Here is an 11,770-nt window from a genome sequence, read left to right as displayed (position 1 = left end):
ATGTGACGTATGCTAAGCAACACATTGTGAGTTATTTACTAAAGGCCAATGTATGCTTCTCCGTTTTGACGGACACGGACAGATAGGACCGCCCTCTCCAACGTGGAACGCCCTCTCCGTGCCTCTCCGAGGCTCCTCGGAGAGCTTTTCGTGCAGCTCTCATTTTTCTAACTACACGTCGAAATGACGGACAGCCCACGGATAGCACTTGGCTGTGATTGGTCTGCTAACGCCAGCATTTCGGAATGGAAACTTCCTGTTCCATTCCCTACATCACAATAAACCTAAATCACAACTACGACTCTATGAATAATGTGACAAGTGTGTTAAGCCAGCGGCGTTGTCCGGCTGATGGTGGCTGGTTAGAGCACTTACGGCATGTGTGTACGGTCACAACGAACTTTCATAACGGGGCTAGCGGGCTAGCCACCATGCTAACTGCGGTGGGTACAGCGCAAAAACCGGCTGACTTTAATCCCACGGCTCTCATGACACTGTTTCTCAAACACCGTCAGGTTAGAAGCAAACACTTGGTAGTAGCTAGTATCGGGTGTCCGTGCTGACTGTGTGGAAGCTGGGGGGAGCTAGTGCGGTTAGGCCCGCCTTTCTCATTAGCATAAGGACACTGCAAATGAAAAGGAAATGTGTCAGGGAATAAATAAATGTGCAAATATATTTAAGACATTTATTTTGACATTTCTGTTGTTATTTAATAAATAACATATTTATTTATTTATTTCTGTATTAATTTATTTATTTCCTTTTTTATTTATTTTTTTATTTCTGTATTTATTTATACATTTATTTATTTTTACTTAAGTCATGTATGGTCCTCCATAGCATCTGGAATCTTCTCTCAAAAAATATCCCCCCCCCCCCCCCCCACACTGGGTTATTCTCTAACAATAGGTTTCAAAAGCCAAAAATATAAAAGTAACTTTTAAGTAAGGCTGTCAAATATATGTAGTAAAGTAGAAAATATTTTCTCTGAAGTGTTTATCAAAAGCAGCATAAAATGACAGCGACACACACACACACGATAATTTGTCGGTCGACTTAGTGTGCTTAGGTGAAAACCATCAGCTAAAGTGGCCTAGTTGGTAAAGGTATGAACTCTGGCAATGAAGACCTGGGTTTGAATCCCACTCATTCCCATTTTCAAAATTGGCAGGACTTCTCCTATTAATTGCAAAATATCTTACACTATGTTAATTTAAATTAATTAAATATAAAAACATGAAAAAATTTAAGAAAAAAAAAGAAAAAAAAAAAAGATGCGCAAATTGCGCATTGGGCTTCTGCGCAGGATGTGCGCAGTGGCTTTCTGCGCAGAATGTGCGCAGTAGGCTTCTGCGCAGGATGTGCGCAATGGGCTTCTGCACATCGCAACAGGATGTGCGCAGTGGCCTTCTGCAGAATGTGCGCAGTAGGCTTCTGCGCAGAACGTGCGCAATGGGCTTCTGCGCAGGATGTGCGCGCGCAGTTTTTTTTCCCCCCCATTTAATTTAATTAAAAAAATATATATTTAGTTTAATTTCATTTTTTTATATTTAATTTTATATTTTAAATTTGTATATTACATTTCATCATCATTTCTCCGCGCTGGTTCAGGGGTAGATGATGCTGGTCTTCACAGGTGACTGACCTACGCAAGCCTGTAGCCCTCACCCCCCCACAGGAGATTATGTGCTTGTGTGTGTGGCTGCGGCGCTTCCTGGTTCTTCCCGGCACTACGCTGCCGGTGCGAACAGCCAAAGTATTTAACATGGGCGAGGAAAGGAGGCGGAGCGCTTTTTAGGGGATGATGGTGTGACGGTAATGTATTGTTTTACATTGCATGTGTCACGTCATGATAAATCAGTCTCCTACGTCGCCTGTACCAGGAGCCGCCCCTGTCACTGGTTATCTTGGCTCGCTGTCTGGCCGGTAACCAGCCGTCCGGACCGCTCCGTGAAGAAGGAGGAGGAGATGTTTCTTTACTTGGAATGAGGCCACTTTATTTCTCGGATATACAGCAGGAGCAACACTCGCATCACCTCCAGGTGCTCCGTCACTTCTCCTTATAAAAACACTTTTAGCGTATTTTCCCACAATACCCTGGTGCACTACGTCACACACTACAAACTTTCCTTAAAGGGGCAGGCCATACCTGTAACACAACATCTCTCAGTCTCATATACAGATGGCAAGAGAAAGCAGAGACGCAGACTCAGCAACTACATCCGAGATCCGATGCACCTTATTATCATCTGAGGGATTTTTACACACTGTCTGATAAAGATTCCGACAGTAAAGGCAAGGGGTAGTGATGGATAAGGTTTTCTTTAACAAGTTAAGTCTTTCATTCTCACTGTCCACCTTAAAACTATGAAATGAACTGAAATATGAACTGGTTCAGAATTTAAATGGTGAACTATGAACGTGAACTATTCATGTTTACTTGTATTAACTGAACTTTGAACTAGTTCATGAGAGGTGGGAACTTGCACAACACTGGTGTGTGTGCGGATGATTATCTATAGGTATGAGGGCAAATTTTGGTTCATACCATCATTGTGAGGACATTTACTGGTCTTCACAAATTCAATGAGCTGTTTGAGGGTTAAGACTTGGTTTTAGGGTTAGGTTTAGAATTAGGTTTAGGTTTAGGTTAGGGTTAGGGTTAGGTATTTAGTTGTGATGGTTAAGGTTAGAATTATGTCCTCACAGCTATAGAGAGACATGCGTGTGTGTGTGTGTGTCTGTGTGTGTTACTCAGAGTCCTTGATGTGTATGTGTGTAGTATGTGCATCCAGTTGATCTTCATTTTCTAGTCATGATGTAATACTTTACTTTACTGCCAGCATGCACACACATATATTTACATATGTTAAGTTAAGGCTTTGCAAAATAAAGTTAATAGATTATAATCCATTCATATAATTTAATATATAATTTATAATATAATATGCCGCACACCAACATCTAAAATGTCAATGTACATGAAGTCAGATTAGAATTAAAAAAACGCGGAAATCAGATGTAGGAACTAATCGTGTGGCACTGTGTTTCAGTACGTGCCCATTTCTCCATCGGACCCCGGTCGCTGCTGCGCTGCTCATATCTCGGGTAAAAAAAACTGTTAAAAACAAGACTGTGAAACCAGTCGTGACGCTTGTGTTCGTGTGTGTGTTTGTGGATCATGAATGAAGCCGCTGGACAAAGTGGGTTTAACTCACCGCTGTGTGTTTGCGTCAGTGTGTGTTTGTGTGTGTTTAGTAAGTGTGAGAGCAGCTGACGGCACGTTGACACGACACAAACATGTGATGTCAGAGATTCACTTCCCTGAGCAGACTCGCTTTGTACCAACGACGGAAAACCCATAAATAAAAAACGCGTTAATCTGACTCTGTCCTCTGTTCGCCCTGTTGCTCTCAGGTTAGCTTGTAGCTGCGTGTTGGCCTCGGCAGTTTCCTGTTTGCTCCTGTTGAAGCCTGGAGTGAGATACACAACCCTCCTGTCAGCGCAGCGAGCATCGAACCTGTGGAGCCGAGATGCCCAAGAAGAAAACCGGTGCTCGGAAGAAGGCGGAGAGCCGCAAAGAGCGAGAGAAGCAGACCCGAGCCAACCGAGATCATGTGGATGTGGCCAAACACCCCTGTAACTTCAACATGGTGGGTGGTCAATGCTAATGCTAACACATCACACACACACACACACATTGGTCAGTAACTCACTCATTTAACTTGGCTGTCGTCTGTTTTTGCAGGATTGTGACAAATGTCAGAGGTGAGTGTTTGTTCCATTGAACGTTATTCAGAAGGTAGAGAGAAGCAGAGTGATCACTGAGTTAAACACACTTTGTTTCTCTCTCTGGCAGGAAACAGAAGAACAGAGCCTTCTGCTACTTCTGCAACTGGGTGCAGAAGCTGCCCATCTGTGCACAGTGTGGTGAGTAACCTTGTCATGTGTTCAGGGTGGGTGTGTGTTGCAAAGCTCGGATCCATCATCAGTCAGTCAGTGCAGTTTGGCCGATGTCCTCTTTAGGTCAAGTTTAACCATAAACTTCATAATAATAAAAAGAAAACATGAATACAACCAGATGTATTGAACTTCACAAAACATAAATGCAGATACTGATATGTCTGTGAAAGGCTCATATATGTGTATCGGTCTGGCTCCAGCTCAGTCTGACTGTCTTTGGCTACACACACAGCACATGTTGAAGTAATATCCCAAATTATATATTCCCTAGAAACAGGCCGAAAAGCGCTGGATCAAAATTATGCCATTATGCACCCTGACCTAAACTAATAATACTATTAATAAAAAATTTGACTTATATAGCACTTTAAAAAACCGAGTCCTTTGACGGCAAAGCAAGAAAAGTAGATAAAAACTTGAACATATGACAATGACAAGGTGTAAAAGTTCAAATAAAGGTGAAAAGAAAACAGTAAAATAACACAACGTCACATGAGAGCAAGTCTATAAAAATGAATTTTAAGAAATGATTTAATAGAAGTGAGCACAGTCCCATTTAGTTTTCAACCTTGATGTTGGGACAGCCAGACGGGCTCTACCTGAGGATCTACGGCTGCGTGCAGGCACATGAGGGGTGAATTATTCAGGTATTTTTGTAAAATCAATTCTAAAAACGCACACTGGGCAGAAGCAAGGTTCGGGTTTGTGTTGCCTTTTAAGACCAGTGACCTAGTCTTTTGTTAAACCCTCCCTACTGGGTACTGTCAATGTCTCCCAGTATCCATGCTTCCTGTTTGAATTGTGTGACAACTTATTAACTGATTTTAAATTTGATATTTTGTGTTTCTAGGCAAAACCAAGTGCATGAAGTCCTCAGACTGTGTCATCAAACATCCTGGAATCCACACCACTGGGATGGCCATGGTGGTAAGATAACAATTTTAGCTAATACATCCACACAGTACAAGGTGCAGTGACTCATCCACTCCTGACATCCTGTCCTATTTATTTTGAAGTTATTAATGTTCACTTCCGAGGCCTTTTCTTAAAATATGTCTTCCTTTTTTCATTTTCTTTTTGACCACAAGGGGGCAGTGTGTGATTTCTGTGAAGCTTGGGTGTGCCACGGTAGGAAATGTCTGAGCACTCACGCCTGTGCATGTCCCCTGACTGATGCAGACTGCATAGAGTGTGAGCGTAGTGTCTGGGATCATGGTAAGACGACCCCCCCCCCCCCCTCCGCTGTTTGACTCACATCACGATCACAAAGAATCTCACCACTGTCGCTGTTTTCACAGGAGGCCGAATTTTCCGCTGCTCTTTCTGTGACAACTTCCTGTGTGAGGACGACCAGTTTGAGCACCAGGCGAGCTGCCAAGTCCTCCAGGCAGAAACATACAAATGTGAGTCATTGAGATTTCCTCTCATGTTGTCAGTCACCAGCCTTACGGGGAAAGTGAAGCCAATGTATTAAAGATTACAATCTGTGGAGCGTATGAGTGCAGGAGAAACAACTTTATTGTTTACACAACTCTTCCTTTTGTCACATTCCACTCTAGGTATTTCCTGTAACAGACTTGGACAGCACTCGTGTCTGCGCTGTAAGGTGAGGGAGGAAATATATTTCTATACTTGCATGTAACTAGAATGTCCCTCAGTTGAGTGCATCCCTCCGCCAAGGCCCAACATCCCCCCTCAAGCTGCACTACATTTCCCACACTTGTAGAAGTCGGTCCCATAAATATGTGAAAACACAAAATCTCACAAGGTTACAGAAAGTGAAAACAAAACACACACTCATTTCATCAGATCAACACAATTGTTTCGCTAACAAAGACGAAACAAACCCACATCTCCGAAGACAGAGACAGATCCAGTCTTTCCATTCGCCCCATTACACTAAACATTCCTGCTACACAGGAAAGGTGTAATTAGGATTAAATATTAAAGCAGATCGCCCTCACTCAGAAGCAAGAGGCTGCTCTGATCAGATGAAACCTGACTCTGAACCTGAACCTGAGATGAGGCGGAAACTGCAGCCAGGGGATTTTTTCCCCTTTTTTTCCTCCTTTAACCGTTTTAGAGTGGTTTTACATTTGATATTTACTCTGTGAACTCTTCAAATGCAAATAACACGCATGCATGTGCACAGATGAAAAGCCCAAGGCTGCCTGTGATAGCGTCTGTCCACTTTATTTCTGATAACAAATTTTACGACCTGATGATTAAGTCATATTCACATTAAATCCACCATATTTGGGTCATTTACAGGTTCAGGATTTTAATTTGGTGCTCCACTAGAATAGGTTTACGTGCAGTAATGTTTAAAATACATATTATTTGAATCTCAAAACCTTCAGCCTGATTATAATTAGTCAGCCTGCTCACTGTGTCGTGGTTAGTCACCCGCTCATAGCGCGTGTCGGACATGTCTCCTTACCCAGAGGCTTCCTAATCAGCTGCAGCCATGGTATCAATGGTATCTGCACCACCGCACCAAACCAGTGGACAGACGGCCATTGTTCCGTGTAACTTTACAACTTTACATTAAATGCCAGGAATAAGAAGGAGGTGTTCAAGGAAATTAAGGAGCAGTGTTGTGTTGTGCAATAGTAGTAGTAGAATTGACGTTGGCTAATTATTAATAATCATGAGAAATGATTATTAAAATAGAAATTATTTATTAAAAATAATTAAAAATTATAAAGCTAGTAATTAAGAATAGTAAAATAATTAATTAGAAATGATACAGTTATCAATTAATAATGGTTAAATAATTAATGAAAACAATAAAATTATCAATTAAGAATGAAACAATCTGTAATTAATGCTTATCGTTGCGGGGCACCACCCTGGTTACAGGGACCAACGAGTCAAACTATAGTTATCAGTCTCAAGTGATAAAAGTTAAATTAATAATCTCAATATTTAATATTAATGATTATATAATAAACAATGAAGGGTTTTAAGTTCGAGCACAGGCTATAGTAATCCAGCTGTATTCACATACACATGTACAAATAATCACAGAAATACAAATACTTTAATTACAAAAGTATTTATTAAAAAGGGGAAATAAAGTTAATGTTATTTCAATGATTCTTCATTTAACAAAACCAATATTTCAAAGATGGCAACAGCAGCAGCAGCACTTATCACAATGGTCACACAGGTAATACTGGGTATCTACTGGTGTGTGTGTGCGTGGTCGTGTGTGTCTGCCTGTCTGTGTCTCTATGTGTGTGTGTGTGGGTGTGTGTGTCTAAAGAGAAAGGGGAGTGGCTATGGCGTAATGACGAGATCACGTGGTGACGAAGTCTGGCCAGGATCAGGATGTTACGTTCACGTACTTTCAAGATGGAGGTTTATGAATTAAGCCACGTTGCGAAAAGCAAAATGGCTGCCTGTCACTGAACTTAACAAAGGGGATCTTTAGACAAAGAGAGTTCTTATCTCCTGGTTCTGGCGCCGAATGGCGTCGAGATGTATCAAGGCTCCTTAAATCTAGAATTTTCTATGCCACATGAAATATGTAAGTGTAGGTCGGGACGTGTGTAAAAACAGGTTTAGGAGAAAAAGAGAGAGAGAGAGGGAGAGATAGAGAGATCAGGAAAGCTCTCAAAACATCGTCAGAGACAAACATCCGGCGAAGCGGGCAGTCCAGTTACGTGAGATTTATCTTTTAACAGATGTAAATCTCCGCACAATATCTCTGACGGTAACACTTTAAAAAGGGAAGTGCCGGCTTATTACGCGCGCTTCTCAGAACATAGTAAACAAAAGAACCGGATGTGACGTCTCCAGTTCGCCACGCGTTACACGGCTAAAAACAGATCAGCGATCTACAAACAAACACTCAAATAAACATGACATGCTAAGTATTTAAACTAGTTTCTGCCCAGACAATAAAGCCTCTTACTGTGACCTTCGCGGTGTTGCTTGCGCGTGTCGCGCGGATTTTCGGGAAGTCCAGTGAATCTCGTGTTGTGTTCCTCGGGGTACATGCGGTCAGCGAATCCTCGGAATTAGGTGAGTGAAGTCCTGGCCTCTTAAGCGGGGCTCCGCTGGGTCTCGTGGTTGCAACGGAGGTCAGCGCTGGGCCGAATAGAGCGAACTTCTCTTGCTCTTGGAACGGAATTCGGCCTCGTCTCTTCTGCAGGGATGATCAGCTGTGGCGCTGTTGTGGGGATCGTGAAAAATAAAGTCTGTGATCTCGGCCGGCGAGTGGACTTCCTTTGGCGATCTCCTTCAAGTTAAAATAACAAAAAGTCCTATCAAAATAAAACGTCGACTGAATTAAAGAAATAAAAGAAAATGGAATTAAAACAAACGTCTGTAATTGCTCCCTAAAATTACCTCTGGATCAACTAACTGGAAAGGTCAGCTCTATCTTCAGGGAATCGGGAATGGGCAGCGATTATTGATGATCAGCCCCTCTTATTAACCTGTGGAGGCCCAGCCTCCTTGAGGTGTGGTCATGGGATGATGCTGGCTTTAAGCCAATTGAGTGTCAGAGGTCAGATCAGAGTGGGAACGGCCAGGAGCAGAGCAGGGGTTTCTGGGGAAACCCCAGGGATGAAGTTACTACCAGAGGAGATGCTATCTCCATGCTTGATCTTAGCTGGAAACTTTAGAGCTGGTTTCATCTTGGCTCACAGGCCTTACTTTTACGACTCATTGTGTGGATCCCACCACATGGCCAGTTCAGCAGGGACTCTTGCCCAACAGTTGCGTGCAGGAGGGGAGGAGTCTCCCGGCGGCGGACTTTGGACTTTTTAAAGCTGCGTCACACACACTCAAGGAAAGAATAACATACACACTTTACATGAGAGGCCCCTTTCAGTTTGTTTACACAAAACAGAGGCCACTGGTCAAGCTTTGGAAATGGTCTGACATCCATCCTGACGTGCACTCGTGCAGTTTAAAGCACTGGATGTTGTATAAACATGGATATAGATCGTATACACATGGATGCACCTGATCCTAATGTGTAGCAGCACAGCAAATACTTAATGAAAAAGGGATTTCAGTTTTTAGATTTTTGTGATGTAAATTTTTTCTGATGGGTTTTTGAATTTAGATTGCAAAAAGTGACTCCTGTATGAAGTTGAACATTTCCACGTGATGAAATTAACTGTTAGTTCACCCCCCCCCCCCCCCCCCCCCTCTCAGTCCTGTTACTGCGACGACCACGCCAAGAGTAAGGTCTTCAAACAGGAGAAGGGAAAGAATCTGCCATGTCCAAAGTGCGGCCATGAGACGCAGGAGACCAAAGACCTCAGCATGTCCAGTGAGTGTTGCACAAGCTCTTACTGTACTGGAAGTTGGTTTTGTTCCAGGAAAACTGCCGTTGAGAGGAAGGTGCTGCGGCTTCGACTTCCCTACTGAATCGTGATTTATAAGAAAACGAAACTGAGTTTTCTGTCTGTTTCAAAACAATGTTATGTAATAGGTTTTAACAATGGAGCCATTATAACAAATTTCATTATTTGACCACCATGTCTTTTTCCTTTTGACACTTTTCTGCCTCTTGTATTAACATCACATTTAGGCAGAAATAAGCTTTTGATTTACCAAAGAATAAAGTAAAATGGAAATGTTACAATGGATGATAAAAGACACCTTAGATTCCATCTTAGATTCATCCACTCAAGAAAAATGTATAATGTGAAACAATATTGAAAACATGGGTTTAAAAACGATCAAGCAGCAGCATCCATTTAATGCAAGATCTCTTATGAAAATACTCTTTTAGAAAACTAACAGGGACTAAGGGAAACAGGGAAATAGCTTTGTAATTCATATTTTATGGTAGTACATAAGAGGGACAACCTGGATCTTTCCTGATTTAACCTTTTATACATAATGAAATAAATTTAAATCTCAAATGTAGCAAAGTGAACCAGATTTTCAAAAATGAATACAAATTGCAAAGATACACTATTTACAATACTTTTGTCAATGACTCTGTTTGTCTGCAGCTCGCACCCTGAAGTTCGGCCGCCAGGCCGGCAACGATGATGAAGACGACGACGATGGAGCGTCGGGTTACGACAACTACTGGAAGAACCTCGCCTCTGGAGGCGAAGCCCAACAAAACTACACCGACGACGAGGATGATGAGGAGGATGATGATGATGATGAGGACGAGGAAGATGACGATGAGGAGGAGGAAGAGGAGGAGGAGAAAGAGGGTGAAGAGAAGGCAGCCGCCGATTCCCTGGCTGCTCTTAAGTTGGAGGGAACTGCTACCTGAACCAGGACAGAGACTGGAGAGCCTGTTGCTGGAGCCGCGGTCCCAAAGATCTAAATCCTCTCAGTGGAGGTTCACAGCAGTAACGGTTGAAGAATTAAGAGACATGTGTCTTTGTGTGTGTGTGTGTGTGTAACAGCTAGTGTTGACAGAGTAAGAATTTAAAAAAGTCCCTCTGAGGACTGTGATGTAAAGAAACAAATCCACACAAACCTCTGTCCAGGAAGTAGAAGAATAATTCAAGAGTGTTTTAATTTGAATTACTGATAGAAAAAAAAAAAACGAATCTGAACAAACTGCAAACTGTTGGTAATTGACAGCTTTTTGATGATATGGACACAATATAGATCCAAATACAGAGGTTTCCAAACCCAGTTCTCAGAGGACTTGTTTCCTTCTCTTTTTAAAGTCCGAGCTGGATCACTGCTCCACGAGGCCCCGGGGCCAGAAGGAGCTGTGAACCCTTTTTGATGGCTCCTGGTGTTTGTTGACTTTGTAAATGTCATTTTATTTGAGAAGAATCCCTCTGTAACTGTTACTGTTTCCACAGGATCTCTCCACAAACTGGGGACCTAATGTTGTTAGGTTAATAAAGTTGGAGCAGCTGCTGTCTCCCCAAAGTATTCCTTGTTTCCTTTTTAATGATCTCTATGAACGCTCAACGTAGTATCTAACAGTTACCTCTGGCAAGCTGCTGATGTTTACAGCTCTGCACAGTGTTTGAACACGTTTACATTTTTCAGAGACTGATCCCGAGTGAAGTTTTGAGAACTCAGCATTTTTTCTCCCTCACATTCTTATCATTGTAAATAGGTTCATCATTTTTCAGCGATTTCACCAATTTCCCAGGGAGCACTTTTTTTTATCTTTAGGACAATAATCAGTTATATATTTAAGGAAGTGGTATCTATGACTGTAATTTGGTGCAGATTAATCTAAAGGGGCCGTGCCGAGTGCCATTGTAATTTTTATTACTTCACTGTTGTCACTATTTAAATCCAGACAACTTCACCTATTAAACAGTTATTGAGGCCCGCATCAGTTATCACCACTCACTAAATTGTGTTAATCTTTTGTAGCGGGCTCAGGTTTAGAACCAGAACTGCATTGCTTCGAATCAATGGGAGTCAACATTATAAGGTTTTACTTCTGTGTAAGTGTCTCTACAACCAGTTCGAGTTCTTAAACCGCCATGATAACAAATTATAATCAATAATCGACGATCATGTACTCCTAAAATAAGTGAAACATTTTTTGATGTGACATATAAATTCTGGAAATAAGCTTTTGGTTTATCAAAAGAATAAAATGAAAACCCCCCCCCCCCCCATCAACTCCCAGCTTCCCTGTGTGATCTGATCTGTCAGGCCGGATGTTGAGTGACAGCAGAGCCTCTCACACAACGGGTCCGTGTCCTCGGCAGGTTGGTGTTAAAATTATGGAGACAAGTCATTTACATTAATTTTTCTGGATTTGGCTGCAGCTCTGTTTGCCCCTGAAACTCCAGCAGTGTGTTGTGGACTCAAACACTCCACCCCCCCACCTCCAAATGCA

The 11,770-nt window shown here is 42.1% G+C and overlaps 1 protein-coding gene across 2 annotated transcripts; it reads left to right on the top strand.

Moving 5' to 3' along the window:
• Window positions 1-3,020: 3,020 nt before the first annotated feature.
• znf330 (zinc finger protein 330) lies at window positions 3,021-10,839 on the top strand. 2 transcript variants are annotated; one of them, XM_053417940.1, is made up of 10 exons: window positions 3,021-3,108; window positions 3,418-3,653; window positions 3,749-3,768; window positions 3,860-3,930; window positions 4,814-4,890; window positions 5,052-5,178; window positions 5,262-5,366; window positions 5,523-5,569; window positions 9,136-9,253; window positions 9,945-10,839. In XM_053417940.1, the coding sequence occupies exons 2-10, from the start codon at window positions 3,534-3,536 to the stop codon at window positions 10,217-10,219; spliced, it is 960 nt and encodes a 319-aa protein (XP_053273915.1). In that variant the 5' UTR covers window positions 3,021-3,108; window positions 3,418-3,533; the 3' UTR covers window positions 10,220-10,839. The 2 variants fall into 2 exon arrangements, with proteins under 2 accessions (XP_053273915.1, XP_053273916.1); XM_053417941.1 differs by lacking the exon at window positions 3,021-3,108 and adding an exon at window positions 3,112-3,203.
• The last annotated feature ends 931 nt before the right edge of the window (window positions 10,840-11,770 follow it).

This window comes from Pleuronectes platessa, chromosome 3 (assembly GCF_947347685.1).
Source record: "Pleuronectes platessa chromosome 3, fPlePla1.1, whole genome shotgun sequence".
Classification (NCBI taxonomy): domain Eukaryota; kingdom Metazoa; phylum Chordata; class Actinopteri; order Pleuronectiformes; family Pleuronectidae; genus Pleuronectes; species Pleuronectes platessa.
Note: the sequence above shows the minus strand (reverse complement) of the source record. Positions and strands in the feature narration are given on the sequence as shown.

Bases quoted from the DNA above. Each gene is read 5' to 3' on its own strand.
- znf330 (XM_053417940.1), top strand. From the start codon at position 3,534: ATGCCCAAGAAGAAAACCGGTGCTCGGAAGAAGGCGGAGAGCCGCAAA. The intron at 4,891-5,051 runs GTAAGATAACAA...TTTGACCACAAG, and splicing joins CCACTGGGATGGCCATGGTG to GGGGCAGTGTGTGATTTCTG. The intron at 5,570-9,135 runs GTGAGGGAGGAA...CCCCCCTCTCAG, and splicing joins ACTCGTGTCTGCGCTGTAAG to TCCTGTTACTGCGACGACCA.